Source organism: Drosophila miranda, chromosome 3 (assembly GCF_003369915.1).
Source record: "Drosophila miranda strain MSH22 chromosome 3, D.miranda_PacBio2.1, whole genome shotgun sequence".
In the NCBI taxonomy this organism is placed as follows: Eukaryota; Metazoa; Arthropoda; class Insecta; order Diptera; family Drosophilidae; genus Drosophila; species Drosophila miranda.
Window position 1 is genome coordinate 22318814 of NC_046676.1, and position 22912 is coordinate 22341725.

General features: G+C 46.2%; 3 protein-coding genes across 5 annotated transcripts in view; 2 read left to right on the plus strand and 1 right to left on the minus strand.

Moving 5' to 3' along the window:
- The window catches only part of LOC108159578 (nyctalopin), a 76871-nt gene extending 61362 nt beyond the window's left edge, over nucleotides 1-15509 (minus strand). For both annotated transcript variants that reach the window (XM_017293027.2, XM_017293026.2), the window contains exon 1: nucleotides 14885-15509. The gene's annotated coding sequence lies outside the window, so the exon portion shown is untranslated. The remainder of the gene's footprint in view (nucleotides 1-14884) is intronic.
- Nucleotides 3683-4935, plus strand: LOC108159581 (serine/threonine-protein phosphatase alpha-3 isoform). Its single transcript, XM_017293030.2, has one exon. The coding sequence runs from the start codon at nucleotides 3785-3787 to the stop codon at nucleotides 4769-4771; it is 987 nt and encodes a 328-aa protein (XP_017148519.1). The 5' UTR covers nucleotides 3683-3784; the 3' UTR covers nucleotides 4772-4935.
- Nucleotides 15510-20537: 5028 nt separating the features above from the next.
- On the plus strand, nucleotides 20538-22875 carry LOC117185776 (probable serine/threonine-protein kinase kinX). 2 transcript variants are annotated; one of them, XM_033390855.1, is made up of 2 exons: nucleotides 20538-22039; nucleotides 22583-22875. In XM_033390855.1, exons 1-2 carry the CDS (start codon nucleotides 20663-20665, stop codon nucleotides 22715-22717), a joined length of 1512 nt encoding a protein of 503 aa, XP_033246746.1. In that variant the 5' UTR covers nucleotides 20538-20662; the 3' UTR covers nucleotides 22718-22875. The 2 variants fall into 2 exon arrangements, with proteins under 2 accessions (XP_033246746.1, XP_017150554.1); XM_017295065.2 differs by having other exon boundaries at nucleotides 20539-22874.
- Nucleotides 22876-22912: the final 37 nt, after the last annotated feature.

The window sequence follows — 22912 nt, forward strand, 5'->3', positions numbered from 1 at the left end:
GGGGCGGGGCGGGGCGGGGCCTGGTTGCCTTATCGGAAAATGCATTTCCATTTACAAGAAGTTTTTCACTCTCCTCTCTGTCCGCGGCAGTGTATTAAAATCAATGAATAAATAAACAAAAATCAACAACCCAAAATTCCCTCTCCCCCCGTCTACCTATCACTTTCCCTCCGTCTCTCTCTCTCTCTCTCTATCTCTCTCTCTCTTGCTTTCTTTCTGTGCGGTGGCTTTTGTTTGTGGCGAGATCCTCGTGTCTGGGGTTGATTTATATTTGTTTTGGATCGGTTTGGTGGGAGGGGGGGGGGACGCATTGTGTGAACGGCGACAGCTATAAAAGCTTTGGCGGCACACGTCTGCCGCTCCGTAGAAGGTCGGCACTGTCCGTATCTCTGCGGTGGAGGCTGTGTCTTTCTCTGGTTTTCTCTCGCATACGATCGGGATGGGTCTCTATATAGATAAATATTTCTGCTTTCGAAGACTTGCCGCACTTTCCGTTGTTTTTATCTTGAAGGGATGTCTGTCTATCCTTCCATCTTCCAGGCAATACCTTTGATCATCTTTCACTGTATTATCCATGGACGTATTCATTCGTTTCAATGTCCATCTCTGGGGTTTCTTGAGTCTGAATATAGAAATATGTATCTTTGTTTCTTTCTACTCTTTTTTTACCTCTATTGAAAGTGCACTGTTTCTAATTCTGATCTATCAGACTATTTATGTCCCATAAAAGCCTTTAAATCACATCTATAATATTTAAAGGCTTCTCCATCTATCTCTGACCCTTGGAAAACATTCATAGCCACAGCGACAACTATTTCATTGCTTAATTGGCAAACATTTTTGGGGTCGCGTTGCATTAATGAGGACAATTGAAAATGTCAACAGTTGTCCCTTTCGGTTTGCGCATAATTACAGCTCCAACAAAAACATTCACGAATTTCCTCTAACCGAGGGTTATCTAAATGAGTTTCCCTCCCATATGAGGGCTTACTTCCCTCCCTTTCCATCTCATGTTCATCACTTCAATTCATATATGTATGTACATATGTATGGGCATGTGTTAATTAGTCAGAGCCCGCAAAAATCCATCTGCATTCCATGGCAAATGTCAAAAATCGAAATTACTAAATTATGAAATGACATCCCCTACACATCGCCATCGTCCGCTGCCCCATCCATCCATCCATCCATCCATCCATCCGTCCGTCCGTTTTCCGTGTTAATTAAATTTTTGGATTGTATACAGATGTTTCTAATGTTTTGTGTCGATTTGTAGGGTTGGAGGAAAGTCAAATTGCCGGAGAAATTCAATATTTATGCCCAGATTGTGTGTGTCAATAAATGTTTAATTGATTTCCAGTTTGACAGATGATATTCGGTCAAAGACTCTTGATTGATGGTCTATTATGACGGCCAAGGGGAGATTATATTATAAGAAGAACGAATAACAATTGAAATGTCAAAGGAGTAGAAGAATAAATAGTTATGAGAAGTTAAAGAAAGCGATTAAGTAGTCCTTTGGTTAATATTTTACTTACAAGATTTGAAGGGGTATGAAATGTAGGGATGATTGTGGGGTAAGCTCACCTGAAATGAGAAATGGAAAGTTTTCGGCTATAGAATCTCGATCGATCTGCATATTCCCACATATGTGGGTCCTCCAATTCCCCAACACTTAAGCCCCCACCAAACATCAAAAACGGCAAGAGGCCAAGAGGCCCAACCAAACATTAAAAAAATAATTAATAACCCGAGCTAAAAGGCAAAAAGTCATCAAATGCCACGCCCATTTAAATACAAACAATTTTCGAGCTATAATCATACATCAGCGGTGCCACACCCCCCGCGGAAGCACCCACTCCCCAGTCAATCTCTGCCCGAATGAGAGAGCACTTGTCATTGAAAACATTTGTAAAAATTCCCATGGTACCGCGAAGGAGAAGAGCGAAAATAGCCAAATATGATATTGGGTGGGGGAGTGAGGGAGCTAGAGAGAGAGAGAGAGCGATGGTCAGCATCAGCAGGGGGCATCCCTCATCTCCAATCGCATCTCTCAATCATTCGTACACAAAAACAAATAAAAACCCATTAGCAACCCAGAGCAAAGGGAATGCAAGAAAGTAGCGGCAAGCAATTAACAACTACAACGACAAACAAAACGCGTAAGAGGGAGAGCGAGAGCGAGAGCGAGAGCTAGAGAAGGCTTCGGCTACTGCAGAGCCGATGTGTGCGGGCAGCAACAACAGCCACAACACGACAGATAAGAGCAGCCTCAAAGCAAAGAAGAAAAGGGAGGAGATCAGCGCGCAAGCAAAGAGGAGGGATAGGGAACGGGGGAGCGGGGCGATTGAGTGAGAAAGTGCATTAGATAAGCAAAACTCGGCTGGAAACCGATCCGACTAGAGTTGGAGTCCCAGCTGTGTTTGCTCTCGTTCTCTCTCTCTCTTCCCGAAACAGAAGCAGTAGCAGCGCAGCTATAAATAGTCGTCCCTCCCCTCCCCTCACCACTGCTCACTCTGTCCAGAGCAAAGTGCAGTTAATACTTCGTGTGAAATATTTGCTTGCACACACACACGAGGAGCAGAAAGAAGAGAGAGAAATAAAATCAAAGTTGCGGGCGTCGGCTGCAGTAACAAAAGACAGTAGCGGGGCAGGCAATGAGGGAGGGGGAAATATGGAAATATCATATGTGGGCAAACCGACATGTTTCCTGTCAACTTGCTGGAGTCAGGGGTGGAGTTGAAAAGGGTTTAGCCCCTCTATCTCTCGTTGCGCCTCTGGGCGGGCCTCGTACTAATCACACGACTTGCAGTTGTCGCCCATTCCGCTCCCATTCCCGCTCATCCTCTCATTACCATAACCATTCTTATGGGTCTCTCGGTTCCCCAGGCCTTTGGTTGCATTCGCAGAATCTCAGCTCGTCACATGCTTGTAAAATCAACAAAATTCAGGGTGACTGCTGTGACACTTGCTATGACGACAACAAAAACAACAACAACAACAGGAACAACACTCAGAGCTGCATTAAGCAAAAAATGTTTAATGAGTGACAGAGCGACAGAATGACTGACACGCAAAGCTGTGGAGCAAGAGAGCGAACGGAAGAGAGAAATTTGCATCTGCGGTAGGTTTCGGGGGGCTGCTGCACCACCCACCACCCATCGCTGTCCAACCCGAAAACTGAAGTTGCCTTTGTGTTTTTACGGGATATTCAGCATGTACAGACATGGGCATGGCCAGCGGGGGGGGCCTGGGAAGGGGGGGAGCTTTAGAAAGGTTTAGGTTTAGGGGAGACAGGGCGGCTTTAGAAAGGGGTTTTGGTGCGAAGAGGCTTTAGACGAGAATTATGCAGAGAGATGGCGTAGCTCTAGGGTGTTTCCGAGAGTGGTTCGTGGTGATGGCGACGACGAAGCCGTGGGGCAAAGTGTCCATTATGTTGATTTGAAAAATAAAAGCAACGGATGCAGGGGCGTGGAGGAGGTCCACAAAGGCAGGCAGGCGGGGCGGGGGGGAGGGGGCTGATGACTAAAATTTAGTTGATTGAAAGACAGTAATGTACTTGGTGACACTTGTTGTTGCTGTTGCCGGTGCCCCATTGTTGTGATTGGCAGAGATGTAGAGCGAAATAGGACCAAGGGGAGGTGGGGACCTCCATACAAGGAATAATTTCCCCAGAACACATTGACTCTTCCGTCAAAAAGGCTGTGAAAACTGATGAAACTAATCCAAAATCAAACACAATCACACGGACATTAAAGGCAAAGGTACCCCTGCACACGTGGAAATGCTCGAAGACCCCCGACGTCCGTCGAGAAAATCAATCAGCCCCCCCAGGCGTTCCTCGTACCAGAGGACCGGAATGGAGAACCTGGACCAGCTCATAGCGAAGCTCACGCAGATGGCGGACGGTGCGGGCGGCGTCCAGCTGTCGGCGATGGACCTTGAGAGCCTGTGTCTGAGGGCCCGCGGAGTGCTGCTGCAGGAGCCAACGCTGCTGGAGGTCACGGCGCCCGTGAATGTCCTCGGCGACATCCACGGACAGTACGGGAACCTGCTAAAGTACTTGGCCTCGGGTGGATACCCGCCCGAGGGGCGGTACCTGATGCTGGGCGACTACGTGGACCGGGGCAAGAACTCGATCGAGACGCTCACCCTGCTGCTGGCCCTGAAGGTGCGCCACCCGGAGCATGTCTTCCTGCTGCGAGGCAACCACGAGTCCGCCAGCCTGAACCGCGTGTACGGCTTCTACGACGAGTGCAAGCGCCGCTTCACCGTGAAGATGTGGCGCACCTTCGTCGACTGCTACAACTGTCTGCCCATCGCGGCGGTGATCGAGAACAGCATCTTCTGCTGCCACGGCGGCCTCAGTCCCGACCTCTTCAACCTCGACCAGATCCGCGCCATTGCGCGGCCCTGCGACATCCCCGAGTCCGGGATGCTGTGCGACCTCCTGTGGTCCGATCCGGACTTCACCAACTTCGGCTGGAACCCGAACGATCGCGGTGTGAGCCACACCTTCGGCTCGGATGTGGTCAGCACCTTCATGATGCGCTTCCACTTCACGCTGATATGCCGCGGCCACCAGGTCGTGGAGGACGGCTACGAGTTCTTTGCCAAGCGCCAGCTCTTGACCATCTTCTCGGCCCCCAACTACTGCGGGGAGTTCGACAATGCGGGTGCCATGATGTCCATCGATAAGGATCTGCTGTGCACCTTTCGCATTCAGAAGCCAAGCTTCATTCGTCGATCGATTTTGTTTAACGACAAATGATCCGCTCCCCGGGGAGTTTTTTGCGGAATTTGGGTAAAAGGTCACAACCCATGATTATCAGGGGATGTCCACACGTCAATGAAACACTTTATTGGACCACAGTTACAATTATATAATAAAGTTTTCCAGTGCAAAAAAAAAAAAAACCGTGAAACCCCTTTGAAAGTGGGTAAATATAAAATGTGCATTTTAATTTGATAAATTACAATCGTTAATTTCAATCTAGAAAAGCCATAAAGGCAATTAAATTACGGCCAACTTGGCAAAGAAATTCCCCCCCCCCCACAGCCGGCGAAACCCTCTTACAAAAATAAAAAGCGGCTAAAATAATTACTAAAATGCATTACAACACGCACACTCTTGCCAAGCGGGGAGTGTGTGTGTGTGATAGAGAGGGGGGGGGGGGGGGGGGGGAACGAGGGGGACATGCAAATTGGTAAGCGAAAAAAAAAAAGTATAAATTAAATGACACTGCAATTTGCAATTTGCAGAGGGAATAAATTAATGGCAATCCATTTCGGCAAATTGGAATGATGCAAAATGGCCATTAATGCTAATTTATGTGGACACTAGTGGGGATTGTTCAGCCAGGCGGGGAGGGGGAGGGGGAGGGTTATATGGTGGTGACCCCCCCCCCCATAGATTAAAGTCAAGGGCCTTGAACTATAGAAAGAGAGAGAGAGTGAGGGAATGAGGGCTCCTTGGAGCTGTCTTTGCCCCACCTTTTATGGCTATACCCTGCCCTGAGATACTACTTTGAACGAGATTTTCCTTTCGAAAAATGTCTTTAAAAAATCCAATTTAATAATCTATGCAAAAAGTAGACGAAACTTTCGCCATAAAGTTGCCCAAAGTTGGAATCTGCCACAAGACAAGACATGACAACAAGGAGGAGAGTTTTCCACGCCTTCAGGAGTGTTGACACACACACACAGGCACACACACACCCGTTTTGAAGGATATCAGTGTCCAGGCAGTGTTCCAGGATAACAGCAAAACAGGATAAACATATGTGTGGCATAAAGGACCCACAGAATAGCATTAACCCCACAATGGGCGCATAAATTTTGCAGCAGCATGTCCTGTCCGAAAAGGAGTACGGAGTGCCAGATGCACAGAGAAAGATAGAGAAGCGAAGCGAAGACAGGGACAAGCATAAGCTGATATATCCACAAAACTAATCTGAAGTCACACAGAGACAGAGAGAGAGAGAGATGGAGAGTGAGGCAGAGTGAGGCAGAGAGAGAGAGACAAGGATTTACATATTAAGCCATTTTTAATTTACGACTTGCCAAAAAGCTCAAAGTCGAAGACTTCCCCCCACGAATTATGTGTCACCCAAAAGTCCAACCCCTACACCACCCACCGCCCTCCTCCTGCCATCGCCTGACTAAACAGTAGATAACAGACGCAAGAGAGCGAGAAGGGAGCGGTGGATGGGGGATGGAGAGAGATAGAGACGAACATAGATGGATGATAAAGGCGCCGCAGTCGCAGGCAAAAGGGATACCGCCATGTCCTGGAAATGTACGCAAAAGCCACATAACGGCCACCAACTTTCACCCTGTTGGAGAGAGAAAGAGAGAAAGAGAGGGGGAGGGGGTAGAGTGTGGCGCAACAATGACGGTAATAAAATAAAAGTAAATCCTTGCTTTGGCTTTTTTCCACTCCTTTTCGCCTCTTCGATTCCTTTCTCCTTGGTCTCCCCTCTCTCCTTGCTCCTCCCTCCTCCACTCTCCACTCTCCACTCTCCGCTTTGGCTCTGGCATCTGTCAAAGTTTGACATTGACGTACTCTCTGACGCAAGTTGTTTAGGGGTTTAGAGATGTTTTTCATGTCGGGACTTGTACACGCTCCTCCGGTACTCTTTCAAGGGGGGGGGAAGGCAAACGAAAGTGAAAGGCACCGGTAAAAGAACCGGAACCTTGAGGAATGCATTCTATAGTCATATAGTGACATTGTGAAAAGAGTTTAGAACGTCAATGAATCTGTAATAGACACGGTTCTGATGTTCTGACGTTATCAGAACCTGTCAAATTCATACCTCAAAGATTTAACAATAATCTATCCCATCTCTTGAATCCCCATTTTCTTGGGGTCTCTTTTTTGGCTAGAAATAATCCCAACAGGAAAAGGTAATAACAGTCTCCCTTAGGGCTATTCCATGGAATTTTATAGGGCTAGCTCTCATCGAATGGGGCACTTTCTTGTGCCGAATTTTCGTCAAGTTTTCCAGTTTACTGGTGCGACAACAGGTGCAGATGGTGATGTGTGTTTTGGGCCTGAAACGGACCATAGAACAGCCATCCATCAATCAAGGGGGGGGGGGGGCTTCAAAAGCCAAAAAACCAACCCAGCCATATGCTTTGGGTAGTTACAGTGTATCAGGAAAACCACCCTTTGCCCACAAAAGAAAAGAAAAGAAACCCCCCCCCAACACCCCACCTCCCCCCCAAAAAAAAAAACCATCTTCTAACAAGCGGAAGGAAATGTCGGGATGCCAGATGCCTGCTGCCTGCTGCCTGCTGCCTGATGATGACGATGATGATGACAATGTTCTTCGGTTTCGGTTCCTTAAAGTTTTTCATGGCGGACTGCCGCTCGATGGGGACGGGTGTGGGTTTGGGTGTGGGCGTGGGCGTTGTGGTAAGGAAACCCAGTGAAAAGTCAATGTCTCTTGCGGTTTTGTCACTCAAATACACAAAAACCGCTTTGTTTGCCCCGAAGCGAAAGGAAGAGGAAATCCCTCCCTATCCGGGTGCCTGCCAGCCACGTCGTCTATTGTATCTCTGCGTGTGAAAAGATTTTCAGTTGATTTGACTCGATAAATGTATCTGTTCCTTGTTCATCGTTGATTAAGAAGCTTTCTTACACTCTGGGGCTTGTTATCCCTCCAAAATGTTCACTCACCGGCAAAAAAAAGGCAGGTTTAGCCAAAAGAGTTATGTTTGCTAATTAAAAGATTACAAAGGAGTAAACATTTCGGGGCACAACCCTTTTCAAAATTGCCAACTAGCTCTGACATCTAATTAAGCGAAAAACCCCCAGATTCCCCCCAAAAATCAACCACAATCGACCCCTAAACGAGAGGGCAGGCAGAAAAAACATCTCTATTAAAAACATGGCCCAAGCGAATGATTTATAACATGTTTTTTTTTTCGTATTTCCAGTCGGTGAGGAGGCAGAAATCATAATGGTAGAACGGGGCAAGGACATTAGCCTGGTCACCTTTAAAAAAATAAGCGGGCGCCCTCGGCAAGCGGTGAAAAATGATGAGTAGGCAATTGTTTAGATTCGGCTGGCAGGGGTATTTATTTAGGATACAACTGCCAGATGATGATGAGTCGTCGTCTGTTCGGGTATTATATGCCCAAAGAACAGATGGGGGGAACAGATGGGGAGAGCTCTGGGGAAAGAAAGTACAAAAAATGTCTTCCTGGCCTTGAAATATTGTGAAAATAGGAACCAAAATGCAGTTACAGGTGATGCTCTTTTCCAAAGTTCTCTCATCGGCGCTCTCCCGTTCTGTGTTCTGCGAGTGCTGCCCCTGGAAAGTCCCCTCTCGTTCGCATGCCGCTTCCCCGCCACTGTCAAGCTTTTTTTTTTTTGTTCAAGGGCTTTTGCTAATGCAGTCGCGCTGCGTTCCCTCTCTTTCTAAGCTGGCTTTGAGCTCGAGGCCCAGCTTAAAGCTCACTTAGCGTTCGTTATTTCTCTCTTTCTCGCTGCAGGCTTTTTTTTTTTTGGTATTACACACAAAACACAATGCTACTCATTTGAATATATGTATATCAATTATGGTTATGCATAAAGAAACTCCTTTAAAATTAACAAAAATTACTTAAAAAAAGCGACAGAGAGAGAGAGAGGGGGAGAGAGAAAAAACGAAGCCTAATTCAGTTATCAAAATATACACCACAAAAAAAAAAAAAGACAAATATGAAAACTCGAGTTACTTTCACCGCTGCCTGGCAACCCACAAAATATCATGATTAATCAGCAACAAAAACAAATGATATGAGAAAAATTCAGGAAAAACCACAAAAAAAACGACGGAGAAGAAGGAAAAGCTAAAGAAAGAACAAACAATGTTGCAGTTATGGCTCAATAAGCCAACAAAAGGCGAACCTCCTCCGACCTCGTGCCTCGAGCCGATGATAAAGCATTTTTCAGCCTCTTTCTGGATTTTCGAACGAAAAGCCGCAAACAACAACACGAATGGACTTGCATGATGAAGAGAGAAAAAGAAAAAGAAGAAGAAGAAAATATAATGCTAACCACAATGAAAATTGAAAAACATTTATTAGAAGACGGTCACAGGGGGTGGAGGGGGGCGGCGCACGCACATGCAAAGGAGTAGCACGTTCCGAAAGCCAAAGCTTTTAATACCCAACATTTTTGGACTTGTATTTCCAGAGATATGTATATTCCAGACCTCACTGGATCGTAATGAACCATAATACCCTCTGCTAGGGTACCTTGAGGAGTCTGAGCCTCAACCCAGGCCTCGATTACATAAGTCTGAGGGTTTAGCCAGGGGCTCCGGGGTACAGGGGAACAGGGGAACAGGAACCGGCGACTGTGAGGCTACTGGCCGGGGGAATTATTTATGAGGGTTAATAATCGAATCGAACGATTGTTCAGACAAGATAAAGTCCACGGACCTCTCTCGCACTCCCCTCTCTCTGTCTCTCTTTCGTCTGCGTTGTGTGCGTTATCTTTGACTCAGCAGAAATCATTTCTCTTCTCGCTCTCCCACTCCCACTTCCACTTCCACTCTGTGCCCCGCTCTTATGCTGTCTTTTTATGCAAGCGAATGCGGGTGCCTCTCAATGCAGCGCTCTCTCTCTCTCTCTCTCTCTCTCCTTGTCACTCATTCTGCTGTTTGCCATTTGGCAGCTATCTCTCTCTATTTTTTATAATTTATTCACAAATTTCATCTATTATGGGGATTCTTTACATTTTTTTTCTGTTTTTTCGGGTGCGTGGGTGCGAAATTAATAAATTATAAAAAGATAATCAATCATGGAATGCGCTTTTGTGTGTGCTTCGAGCTTGGGGCATGGATCACCCACGTTGACGGAAGATTTATGTATGGGCAAAAAATGTTTGGAGACAAACGTGGAAATTAATGATGAAGGTCTCTATGGGAATGGGGAATGGGAACTGATCGTCCATAGATCTATTTTATATGGAAGAGCTACTTATAAGGCATTTTTTATTGGTATTGTAGGGAAAGAAGTCTTATATCGCAAAAGGACTCGTAGACCCTCTCGAATCCATTCATTACCAATTCTAATCAAAAATCAATTCCAACACACAAATTCCACTTTACTTGGGCAACTCTTAAGTTCAGCTGGCCAAAAGCAAAAGGCCAGAAAGACAGACAGACAAGAGCGATAGAAAAGCAACGGCAGCTGGTCAATTACAAAAGAATTACCCGCCGCCACAGAGCCAGAGTTTTGCATTGGCATTTTCCTGGGGTTTTTGTCAATTGCAATAAAAATAATCAACATGCATCGCCGGGTCTCTGGGACCTGGGACCTGGGACCTGGTCTCTGGTCTCCAGTCAAAGATGGAGCTGGAGTCGGAGTCGGAGTTGGGGATTTACGACCCGCATGGGCAACACGTTCAGCGCTGAATAAACTGCAAAATGCAACTGCATTTCGTTGCCATTAACATAATAATGCTGCTGCTGCTGCGGCTAACCCCCTGTTTGCCTCCCTCTCCCTCTCCCTCTCCTCGTCCATCTGCATCTCCATCTCTCCGTTTATTTGCATTGCACAATTTGAAGCCAAAGTAAATAATCAACTCGCACTAATCTAAAGCCAAACTGCATTTAGCAGAATGTTTTCTCTCCGTCTCCATCTACGTCTCCGTTTGAGCCATTTGGTCAGTCCATTTTGTGGTTACAGCCAAGAAAAAACGAGAAAGAGTGCAAACCGAAGTCACAGATACCCTAGAAGAGGAAAGCAGACAAATTTGTTTTGGGGGGGACTCTTCCCATAGCCACAATTTGATAATAAACTCCAACATCAAGTCTTCTATCCTTAAAACAAATAGCTTTTAGCTTGGCCCAAGACCTACCTCTAACCAACATTGGTGTACAGATATCCTCCTTGAGAGAAAAACGAGGACTCTGTGGACTTTGCTTGAACGCACTTTGGACCCCAGTTTTCGCATTTGGTTTCGGTTTCGGTTTCTGTTCCCTCTGTCCGGTAGCGCCTTACTCTGGATAGATGCCGGCACTCCTGGACGGACGCTCTGTTTGGACGTGAGCTGTATGCAAATTGCATAATCATCGCTTGATGGCTGGCGGCTTGGGGCATACGAGTAGGGATTACTGAGCACTGAGTAGAGGTACTCTCTGCATCATAAAAATGCAGTTAACTTTGATGGAAGGTTCTCAGTTTCTTTGAATCTGACTAGTCGGTGGGATGGGCGTTGAATAGATCATTTTGATGGTTAAAGGAAATAGCCGATTGTTTCCATCGAATAAGGATGGGTTTGATGGTCTAAAGAATGTGTAAAAATCACTTGGGAATGGATACCCTCGGGTTTCTAATATGATTTTGATCCCATCATATTCCTAATGATCTAAACTTTAGTTTTCGACAAATCTCATTCAGATCTGTTCAGTTTCCAGGGAAAACTTCGCTTCAGCAACCTTGTCGAAGCGTCATCTTGTTATTTATCTCTCATTTGGGATCAGTAACCCAAGACGGGGTCTCTGGGTCTCCAAAAACCCAAAACCCCAGCTCCACCTCAATTATGCAAATTCAAGAGACTCCAAACAAATTTGTTCGCCTGTCGTCATCTTTTCGAGTGTCTGTTGTTTAATGATTTCACATTGGTCAACTCGGGCCATAACTTTATAAATATCTAAATATCTAAGGAGACGGACCACATGTCATGCATTGCCAGGGCGATGGTTTATCTACAAGATATAAATTAGTCGGGCGACAGGTGTAGGCATCTGTGAAGCTTGTTGGGCAAGATTCGTGGGAGCTGGGGGATAAAACTCGATACAGAAGGAGGGGGAGAACAAATTTGTTTGGTTTTTAATGCACAATGACAGGCGGAAGATGGACAGACAGACATCCAAAACCTGATGATGAGGATGATGATGGTCCCCAATTCGTTGTGTGTTGTGTTTCGTTGATAAGTCACGTCTCTCATGTCGTCGTTTATTTGTCACCTAATTGGAGTGGGCGCAGATACGAACCAGCTATCCCCCATTCCCCCCGCATCCCATAGATAGATAGATACATATATTCGGACATTAGTTTGGCCAATTAAATCCGACTTGAACTTATTTAAAACTATTATCCGAGCGTGGCAGCAGCTCAAAGCGAAACCGCAGCGCAGCGCAGCGAACATGCCCCATAATCAGTTCAAACAAATCAACTTTCCCAAACGGACGAAACGAAACCGCCGAAACCACCGCCGTTCGGTGCAAACCGCCAAAATGCAACCACTTGGCCAGGGATCACAGCTAAATATCCACCGCAAATGCAGGAAAACCATCGTCATAGAAGGGGGGGGGCTGGGGACGTGGCTCTCTGGAGATACAGGTGTGTGTGTGTGGATTCGAATGGCTCGCTGGGGGCTTGGCCCCCAGTCTAAGCGCCCAAAGATGTTGATGGCGGCTATATGCGATTGAAACTGGCTAATTTTTAACATTAAAAGGAGACCTCCAACCGAAGAGACTGGATTGTGTGTGAGAACTCATTCGAAATGGTTTATAAAATATGATATCTCTGCAGGACTGTGCACTGCTCTCGGATGGACTTTCGAGAAGGAAATGTCTATGAAAACTAAGCATTTTCACCGTTCTTTGGTATCTTTAGATATTCCTTCAATGGTGATTAATCGATTCTCACTGGCAAAGAAAGGAATTAAGTCGGTAATCTACGAGTTTCTGTCTTTTCCAGCACGTATTATATGTAATTCCTCAATCTTCATGGGCCTCTTCGAAGATCTTCCAGACAAACGACAGCTGTTGTGCCCAAATTTACCCGGAAAGTGCTACGACAGCTCTCACACCTTTGACACTTTTCTTTAGCGCCCAAACGGAAGTGCTTTGGGGCAAAAGTACTTGCTCAACCTTACTTGACTCCATTTACTAATGCAGTTCACATTTCATTCACACTACGTGGGGATCCCCCCACCCCGCCACACACACTTACTCCGTGAAAAGAGAGGGAGAGGGTGAGGGGAGAGAGCTGTGTCAGCTGTGTGCGATCTAGCAGTTGGACAAACATTGCACCAGAGACACCGCCCCGGACAAAAGACGATGCAGAGAGTAAGAGTAAGGAGGAGGAGGAAGTGGAACACGCTCTTCGGAGATCGCTCGGATGAGTGTCTAAAGCGCAACGTGCGACAGTCGCCTGTCATCCCTCTCGCTCTCTCGCTCTCTTGCTTACACTCTCACTTGACATGTTTAGTCGCCTGTCACTTGTGTTCGTTGCTGTACTTCTTAACCCCTGGCTGTCATGGACATGCGTAGGTGGAATGGATGCACATCCATCCACATGTGAGCTAATCTCTAAGTGGAAATCTTTTTTCCACTTTCCCCCCTCAGGTTTTCTGTTGAAAATATTAAAAAGCAATTTCAATTCCTCTGGCATTGTTTAGGTTTTTAATTAGCCTCACTTTTTCTCCCTCTCTCTCTCTCTCTGGCTCGCTCTTCCTCTACTTTTATCTCCAGTCCGCCCCACTTGAGTGTCCACTTGAGGTAACCTCTTGCCAGAGAGAGAGAGAGAGAGAGAGAGAGAGAGAGAGCAGCTCCTCCCCCCTTTTTGCTTTCGCTTTATTTGTAAATATTTGCCGTAGTTTTTCCCTACAGAACTTGACGCACGTACAGTCACGCCCCAGCCACTAATTACTCTACACTTGAACTAGATTTGTCCCCTTCCACCCCCCCCACCCACCACTAGTGGAGAGCAGAGCCGAGCAGCGCTGAGGAATGCTGGAGGATGGATGACAGCTTTGGGTTAAGAGCAGGACCTTGCCTTAGTTTTCATTCGGAATGCAATCAAAAGACGATAGGAAGATGCGTAACAAAGAGTTAATTAGAGCCATAGAAAGTGCAGCTACAATTACGGAGGAGGGGCGGAGGGCGGAGGGCGCGAGAAAGGTATTTCAATTACCTTGAAGAATGAATGGATCAGATATTCATTTCGATGAATGGCGAATGCATTTGGCATTTACCCTTTTAAGAACCCATTTTCAAAGGCATGCAGTGAATGCGTTTTCCTTACTCCCCCTCCTTACTACCCCTCTATGTGCCGCCAGTCGGTTGATTGCCTTGGGGGCCCCCACTTGAAACTGTTTCAATATTGTTGGGTTCGATTTGAGTTCCACTTTAAATAGACACACGTTCCCGCACGAAAACACGAAAGAAACAAACAAACACAACATCGAGAATTACTGTTAACAAACGGCCACAAAAACAACAAAAAAACGAAAGACGAAAGACTGTGACGCGTCAATATTTGTACATGCATTGCATTTTCACGCCGCATAATTAGACAACGAAATAACACCAGCAACAACCAACAATCAACAATCAACAATCGGGCCTAAAACACAACCGCCGCCACCGTCGCCGCCAACTTTAATTTAAATTCAATGCAGACAACCACAACAACAACAACAATTTCAAAGGCAACTACTACAGAAACTCCATAATTAGATGCCAAAATACCTTTATAGTAAATTTATGCTAATTTTCGAGGCGTTTCGAGGGCTAGAACATTGGACCTGCCTGGCATTCTCAAAGTGCATCTGTGACCCATTTGAAATTGACCATAAAGGGGCAAAGGGAAACGACTGTCAAACAGTTTGACACCTTCAGAGGTTTAGATACAAGAACAGAATACACGAAGAATACACGAAGAATACACGAAGAATACACGAGCATTGATGGATGTCCATCCAGGCCACGATCTGTGAGCCTAAACCAAGAATAACCATAATCTAAACCATAATCGCATGCCTATAGGAATCCCCACTCATGAGAATTCCTAGGGTATAATCTCCCATAACAATTCCAATCCCGACATATGCGTATCACAGCTTTTTCTCGGGTCTCGAGTGTAGCCCTCCACTCACCTTTTTTCAGGACAAATAATTGCCATAAATATATGTATGGGTATTTCGTGCTGCTGACTCTTTGTTTAAATTCTCTAGAGTTTCAATTAATTCTGAATTAGGTTTTCATTTGATTTCAGTCGATGGGACTTTTGTATGAGCGTGTGATTGATTTAAATTAATTGAAAATTCCTTGAATTTTCACGCTGACACACACAGTGTTAGGGGGAAGCCCACTGCTGCCTTCACTTATTGAATTCTTTAGCACTTTGGTCACACTTTTCGCACTGCTTTCGGGAAATTCCTTGAGCAAAAAAAAGATAGACGACAGTCGTAACGGTTATCAATCAAAGCAATTAGAGGGCCCGTGACGGAATCACGCACAAACGCGCTAACAGCATGCGGTTTCTTTGTCCTGGCAATGCCCCTCGTTTATGGTTTCCTCTGGCAAGGCTTCACAGTTTTATTTTTGTATGTTCTTTGGGTTTCTTAGCACTTTCTAATTATTTTTTATGCGGCAAACTTTTCTCCTTTTAAAGGCCTTTTCAATGGGAACTTTTACGTAAATTGTCAAAAAAAATGCAGCGGAAAAACGCGAGCTTTGAGAGATATACCGCACGCTACGAGAGTATCTTTGAAACTGACGGATGCGGACACTGCCGAACGATCCAATGCCCCCATGCCCCATGTTGCCACGGTCTTACATAGTTGTACTGTATACAAAAACACCCTGCGATATGCCCGATGCCACATGCGAGTGCTCGCTCGGTTTTCGCTTCGGCTTGCCTTCGGTTTATTGCGACGGCTGGCTCTCGTGCGAGTTGGTGCGAAAATCGCATGCGAGAAGCACTGTCGTGCGGGAGAGAGAGAGAGTTGTCCAGAGAGCAGAGAGCGTAGAAAGCCGGTTCCTGGTGTATGGGAATTTTCCCAAAAACTGTGGGAGTTTCGGTTATTTATGAGAAATATTTTAAATGTTTTTAAAATCGAAATTTACAGCATTATTTTGCGATTTTCTCCATATTTTTTCTGTATTAAATACAATTTATACAGATTTTATTCCAGTTGTTATATATCCTTAAGACTTGCGATAAATATCCGACGCTCTGGCGACGCTCGGCAACTCTCAATCTGCCTCTCTGCGTATTGCTCTCCCTCTCTCTCTCTCTCTCTGTGTTGGTGCTCTCGCCAACAGCTGTTTTTTGTTTATTTCGAATAAAGTCTCTCGCGCTGTTGTCCGTGATGTGCCTGTGTGTGTGTGTGCGTCTGATAAGCACGTGTATTTTTCCCCCCCACACAAAAGAGAATTTTATGCGGCCACAGGTAGCGGCTATTTTAATGCCAAAATAAACGGAATGTTAACAGAGCAAATTTTGAAGAGGTTTCCCCTCTTCTCGAGTGCAATATGTAAAGTTTTCCGTTTCCACCTGAGATATAATTTTCCCAACGAACCAACTAATTGGCAGAGCCAGACCATCCAATTAGCCCAACAAGAAGTTCCCCTTTTGCAATACCCTGTAAAAGTAGGGTGTATTGTATTCGAGCAGAAGGTGGGAACACATTTAAGAACCGCAAACTAGAACCAACAGATAATATATTCTTATAAAATAGTAAACAAAAACCTGCTAAAATTCCCTATTGATGTGTTTGAGGTTCAGTTGGTGTATCTTTTAATTGTTTATAGCTGGTTGCCACGCCCCGTTGACCAAATCAAATGGCACGCAGAATTGCTGAAATCCACCGCGCAATCAATTAAAAATATTTCCAAATTCATACGAAATAGCAGGCGCCACTGGGAGAAACATTAGAATCTATCAAGAGGGTGTGGCGGTACGGGGGGCGGGGGGATGTCTGTTTCTGCTCTCTGGAAAAATCAGCAAATGTGTCACCAAAAGAACGAGCAAAAAACTGCACGGGAATTCTGCTTGATGTAGAAAGAAACGCATTAATTTGGCTCGTTATGATTATTGCGCCACGCCAGGCCACGCCTCTGTGCAGACCCATGCCCCTGGACCCGGCGGAGAGCCAGTGGAAGCCACGGCTCCAAGTGGAGCATATGGAAATGCCTTGAGTAATATGTCTGGAGTGTGGTGCACAGACCAAACTCTGACCCCGCAGCCGTCTGTCCCCTGTACTGCTCCCCGGCACCGTCCCCCGCTCCCCGGCCACGAGAGGCCACCGCCAAAGGCGCACGTTAAGCGAATCGTGCACACGCCCCATGACGATGATTAATTACCTTTTTGGATGCCTTCTGCCTTGTTGTTGGATGTATCTTTGTATCTGGTATCTTGTGCACATTTCACTTATGCACGCCTCACGCTTTGGTGGATCGCTGGCGAGTCTGAGACGGCGACAGAGAGGGCGGGAGAACCCGCTTTCGGGGGTTCGTTTGTCGCTGATGAAGTTGTATTATTTATCGTAAAATGATTTCTGTTTTCGCACTCTCTGCTGTAAAAAAAGAGGCAGAATAACCAGAAGATGATGAAAGGAACGAGAGAATGGAGAAGAACATTATCGAAAACTACATATGTTGCTACCCACAAATTCGATTCCCATATAACATCCATATAACTTCATGGAATAATTGGGACCCAACCATAACTCTGCTCTTCATTATCGTCCATAGAATCTATAATCTATTGGCAGTTTCATTTGGGACACACATATGTTGCCTGGAAACTCAGTGAAAAAAACACATATCAAGTGTCCCAGCGTAACCCTCTCGTCGATGGTTCGGGGAGGGGGGGAGGACTACATTTCACAGAAATTCGAGACCGCGCAAACAGTCAATGAACCAAAACAGAAAGAAAACAAAAGGGGGCCACCACAAAGAAAAAAAAAAACAAATACTAAAACAAAAGCCGATAGAGAGAGAGAGACGAAAGGGAAAGAAAAATATAAAATGTACAACAATTTGACATCTGTTTCAACAAAATTCGTGGCCCAAGGAAGGAACAACCCGGGCAAGGAGTAAGCAAAAGGATGTCACGTAGATTGACTTGTTCAACAGCAGACAAAAGGAGCTCCAAGTTTTTGGACAGAAGGAAGGACTCCTCCGGAGAGCCCCTCCTCAAGAGTTACTCCACAATTCGTGTGACAAATGCCAAGGGTTAATGATATCTTTTTCTTTTCTCAGTTCTGTTCGGTTCGGTGCCATTGGAAATGGAGTTGGAGTTGTGTTAATTATCTGCTCGCTCTCTTCCACTAGAGAACGGGAGTTTTAACGCTTCATTAGAGACCAGCAAGAGACGACTGATTGAAGAACAGCCGCAGACGAGGGGTGAAAGCGATACACAGCAGATCGCTAGAGCGGTAGCGGAGTGAGAGGGGAGTTTTAAACACATTTAGTCAAAAATTTGTAGAGAAGGAAAATATCAAATTACAAAAAAAAAAAAAAAAAAACGGGAGTTGCCTTCTAGCCTTCGAGGGCATGGATATTCTAGAGCAAGAGGTATCGAAAGAGCACAGGCACATTAGGCATTCAATTAGTCAGAGTTTGAACAGGGATCTCAGAGATACTCGTATGAAGGAGGCTTATAGGTCAGGTCTTCGTTTCTCTCTCGTTATTCCCAGAAATCCTTTCCTTCATTAAGTATATTGAAGTAATTACTATATTCCAGCCGAAGAGCTCCAAGGAAAGACCATTAATATGTATTTTAGGCATGCAACAATTTTGAATAATGATTTTTCAACATGTATACCCCACTAATTGTCAGACCACAGCTTGGCTGCCCTTAATATGCACTTACAAAATTATGAGAAATTATTCATTTATATTAATTTACTCGGAGAGGAGAAAAAGATAACGCAAAGGCAGCCCCAAGGTTCGGCTTTGGCATGTGGAAAATGATTGATGGATGGATGGATGGGATCTCTCTCTCGAGTGAGTCACACGCATGAGAGTGACTCATACTAAATAATCGGAAATGGTATTGGAATCCCAATCGGAATCGGAATCAGAATCAGAATTCGGGTCGTAAAAAGTACAATTGACAGGAAGCAGGCAGACAGACAAGCTGTACGGCGTTGGGCATTCATGTTCTTCTTGTTTCTAGTTTTATAGCTTTCAAAACAATAGTCTCAAAGTAGCGCCACATAAACCATAAAAATGCACAATCTACGGCCACTTGACACGCATTAAACCACAAAAAGTGCCGACGGCGGCCGCCTCTAAACAATTTTTTTAATGGTCCATATTTTTTTTTTTTTTTTTTGAATATTTAAAGAGATCGCTTGAAACAGCTGTCACTGGCCCGTCCAGTCGATCATCGGTTATCATTTGTCCAGATAACACGCACAGGAGCAAAAGCCCCCCTCCCCCCTCTCTCTATAGAGTTAAACCGAAACCGAAATCGAAACTCGACGAAAACTGGCTCTCTGTAAAGTGTGGGACACAAGAAAAAAACCAAAAAAAATAGTGAAAAAAAGTTTGTTCAACCAAAAAAAAAACCTCGAATGAATGTTGCAGGTCATGTTTCGACCAAGGGATACCCGTTGAACAGATTTACTTATGGGTGAAAAAAGTGCCCCACTTATAAGAAATACAGAAAATGATCAGGCCTCATAATATCCACAGAAAGAACTCCCCCCAAAAAGGGGGGGGGGGGGGGGGGGAAACTGATATCTTTCAAATTGTGTATGCCACAAAAAGCAGAAGATCACCTCTATAAAAACTGCATAAAACGAGGGCAAACACACCGAGAGGAAACAGTGTGACTAACGCCTGAAACATTGTCAAAATCACGTGCCTGAAGGAGCACTTTTTTTGCCGCCGTGTGTTGGAGTTGTAAATTTATTCGTCATATTCCATTCCAGCGGCGTTTCGCTACCATTCGACGAGGGATATTATCAACTTTTTCATGAACTTTGATGGACAAATGGCAGGCAATAAAAGGAAAGAGTATTCACTGGGTAATGTTTCATTTCGTTGGCGTACTCGTTGGCGACACATGAAATTATTGTATGATATTTCCTGCTAGTCCAACTCCTGTGCAGCAAAAAAATGTCACATTTCGGGACATGCACGTTCATCCATCCATCCATCCCGTCCCATCCGTTCAACCCGTTTCCATCATCAGCATTCAGTCCTGTCGTTGGTGCACAATGGATGCCTCATGATTAAAGGATGTTTATTAAATATTCATGTAAATGTCAATTTAAAGCTACTGTTATGGAACTCTACGTTGCCCCACGCCCCTCTCTGCCCCCACTCCACTCGCATGTGCCGCCCACTATCTCCCCGCCCCCTTTTGATTGGGGCAGACCAGTGGCGGCGTTTTTTCCTGTTGTATGCTTATTGATACAGCGCGTGGATTCCCCAATTGAAAGGTTTCCCCTTGCCCCTGCCACCCTTTGAACTCTGCCGCCCTTAGTGCGTGACGGGCGACAGGAACGAGGGTTGAATGGGGGGCTTTGGGGGGTTGCGGAACAATAGATTTATTGCAAACAATACATGAAATGCATTCAAATGGAATGAAATGCGAGTTTTGTTTGGTATTTGATATTCTTTGTGTCTTTGGAAATTTGCATTTATAGAGGGGGGGCCCCCCTCTGCAGGGTTAAAGTTTATTTCTATGAATTTAATAACATATCACGATAAAATTCAACAAAATTCTACAACACTTGAAGGAGAGTAAAAATACCAGAAACGTTTTGCAACACTGATGCTTTTGAAAAGTATGGCAGCTTTCTCCTGCCATTTGACGTCAAAGTGTACAATTATTTTCGTGCCGGCAAGCCGACAAAATCAAAGTCCAGAAATAAATTTTTTAATCCAAAAAACAAAAAACGGAACAAAACGCAATGTCCAATCGTCAAAAATCTCCGCGCATCGGAGAACAGGCTGCTCTGGACGAGGCTCGTGACGCGGGAAGTGCCAGTGACACGGATGACTGGCAGAAGATAGGCAGAGGAAAGTTGAAGGAAAAGAGGACAGCCGGAATGCGGCAGCAGAAGCCCCGCGTGACGAGGCGGATCTTGCATCGCCGACTTGCTGCCTACTCGTTTGTCGAGAAGCTGTATCTGGCCACCAACAGCCGCCTCATTGACTTCCTCAATTGGTCGAAGAAGGGCAAGCGCCTGCTGCTCGACTATGTGGCGCTGCAGGAGCATTTGATGGGATCCCAGTCCCTGTTCCGTTGCCACAGCGTCCTCCAGTTCACGGAGCAGCTGTTGAGCCACGGCTTTCTGCGTGTGCTGGACCACGACCTGCAGGATCTGCCCAAGGGCTCTATAGTCTTGGTCTTCCAGCATCCCAACTTCGTAATGGGTGTGCCGAAAAAGATCCGCCACATAAGAGAACTGCAACTGCAGGAGAAAAAGGAGACACCCACACCCACACCCACACTGCAACAGAAGCAGCAGCAGAAGGACCTCTGCGTCTCCTTCAGCTCCTATCTGTCGCCCCTGCAGATGGCACGCTGCCGCCTCCGCATGGAGCTGAGCTACCATGCCGACGTGGCCCTGCTCCACGAACACGCCAATGCCTCCAACAGGCCGGTGGCCAAGCGCGGGGGCCGGCCGGCCGCCATCCTGGAGACCACCTTGCAGCAGCAGCTGGTGGCCAAGAGGGACAAGATCGTGAATCCGTACAAGTCGGTGACCAAGATACTCACCAAGCAGGTGCCCTCGTTTGCCGGCTACTACGGCAACGTGCCGCCCCCGAAGCTGCAGGACTTCTTCCAGGAGTACATGCCCCGCTACGGCATCAAGATCAGCGGCTACAAGCAGATCGTGATCGACGGCCACAACAAGTCGGGCGACTTCATCCAGAACCTACCCATTGGTGTGGACTACTCCGACGAGGAGAACGATGCTGCCGCAGATGCCAAGAAGGATGCCTTTGACATCGAGGAGGTCATGAAGCTGCTGTGCGACGACGATGGCGATGGCGACGGCCACGGCAGCGGCAGCACATCCAAGCCCAAGGAGAAGCCCGAACCGATCAAGTCCAACAAAAGCTCGAAATTGAACGCGTTCCTGGAGTCTAGCTCCAGTTCCAGTTCCAGCGAAGACGAAGACGAAGACTGGGAGCTGTTTCTGAACGAGAAGAACGGCACCTACAAGTTTGTAAAGAAAACCAAGAAGGAAAACAAGCTGCCCCAAGGGATAACGGCACAGAAAACTACAAAGAATCGTCTGCAGGGAGACGAACCATTGCCCAAGAAGTCCAAGAAGGAGGCCGATGTCGAGCTCCTCCCCTACGATAACGAATCCGTGCAGAAGAATGCCAGCGAGGAGGACGAGCTGATGGACTTTGCCGTCGACGACGACGACGACGACGACGACGCCGACGCCGACGACGACGACGACGACGACGATGAGGAGAACGATGCTGTCGCAGATGCCAAGAAGGATGCCTTTGATCTCGAGGAGGTCATGAATCAGCTGTGCGACGACAATGGCGATGGCGACGGCCACGGCAGCGGCAGCACATCCAAGCCCAAGGAGAAGCCCGAACCGATGAAGACCAACAAAAGCTCGAAATTGAAAGCGCTCCTGGAGTCTAGCTTCAGTTCCAGTTCCAGCGAAGACGAAGACGAGGACGAAGACCAAAGAACTTCACCGTCGTGGGAGCTGTTTCTGAACGAGAAGAACGGCACCTACAAGTTTGTAAAGAAAACCATGAAGGAAAACAAGCTGCCCCAAGGGATAACGGCACAGAAAACGACAAAGAATCGTCTGCAGGGAGACGAACCATTGCCCAAGAAGTCCAAGAAGGAGGCCGATGTCGAACTCCTCCCCTACGATAACGAGGAATCAGGGCAGGAGATCTTGATGAGCGAGGGGGACGAGCTGATGGACTTTGCCTTCGACGACGACGACACCGACGACGACGACGATGTGTGCATCGACTAGAAGGTGCTACGCCGCACAGCCACACAGTCGGCAGCCAAGCGCCGCAGTTACGATTTCCGCACATCCAAGCTCACCCTCCAAAAGGAATAAGTTTTTGTTTATAATATGATGTAAAGAAGAATAAAACGGAAACCAGAGTACAACAAAAAAGTGATGCACTTTCATTCTAGGAGTTCAGCTTTCGCTCATAAAACT

Excerpts from the sequence above, each read along its gene's own strand:
- LOC108159581 (XM_017293030.2), top strand. The coding sequence starts at position 3,785 with ATGCTCGAAGACCCCCGACGTCCGTCGAGAAAATCAATCAGCCCCCCC.
- LOC117185776 (XM_017295065.2), top strand. The coding sequence starts at position 20,663 with ATGTCCAATCGTCAAAAATCTCCGCGCATCGGAGAACAGGCTGCTCTG.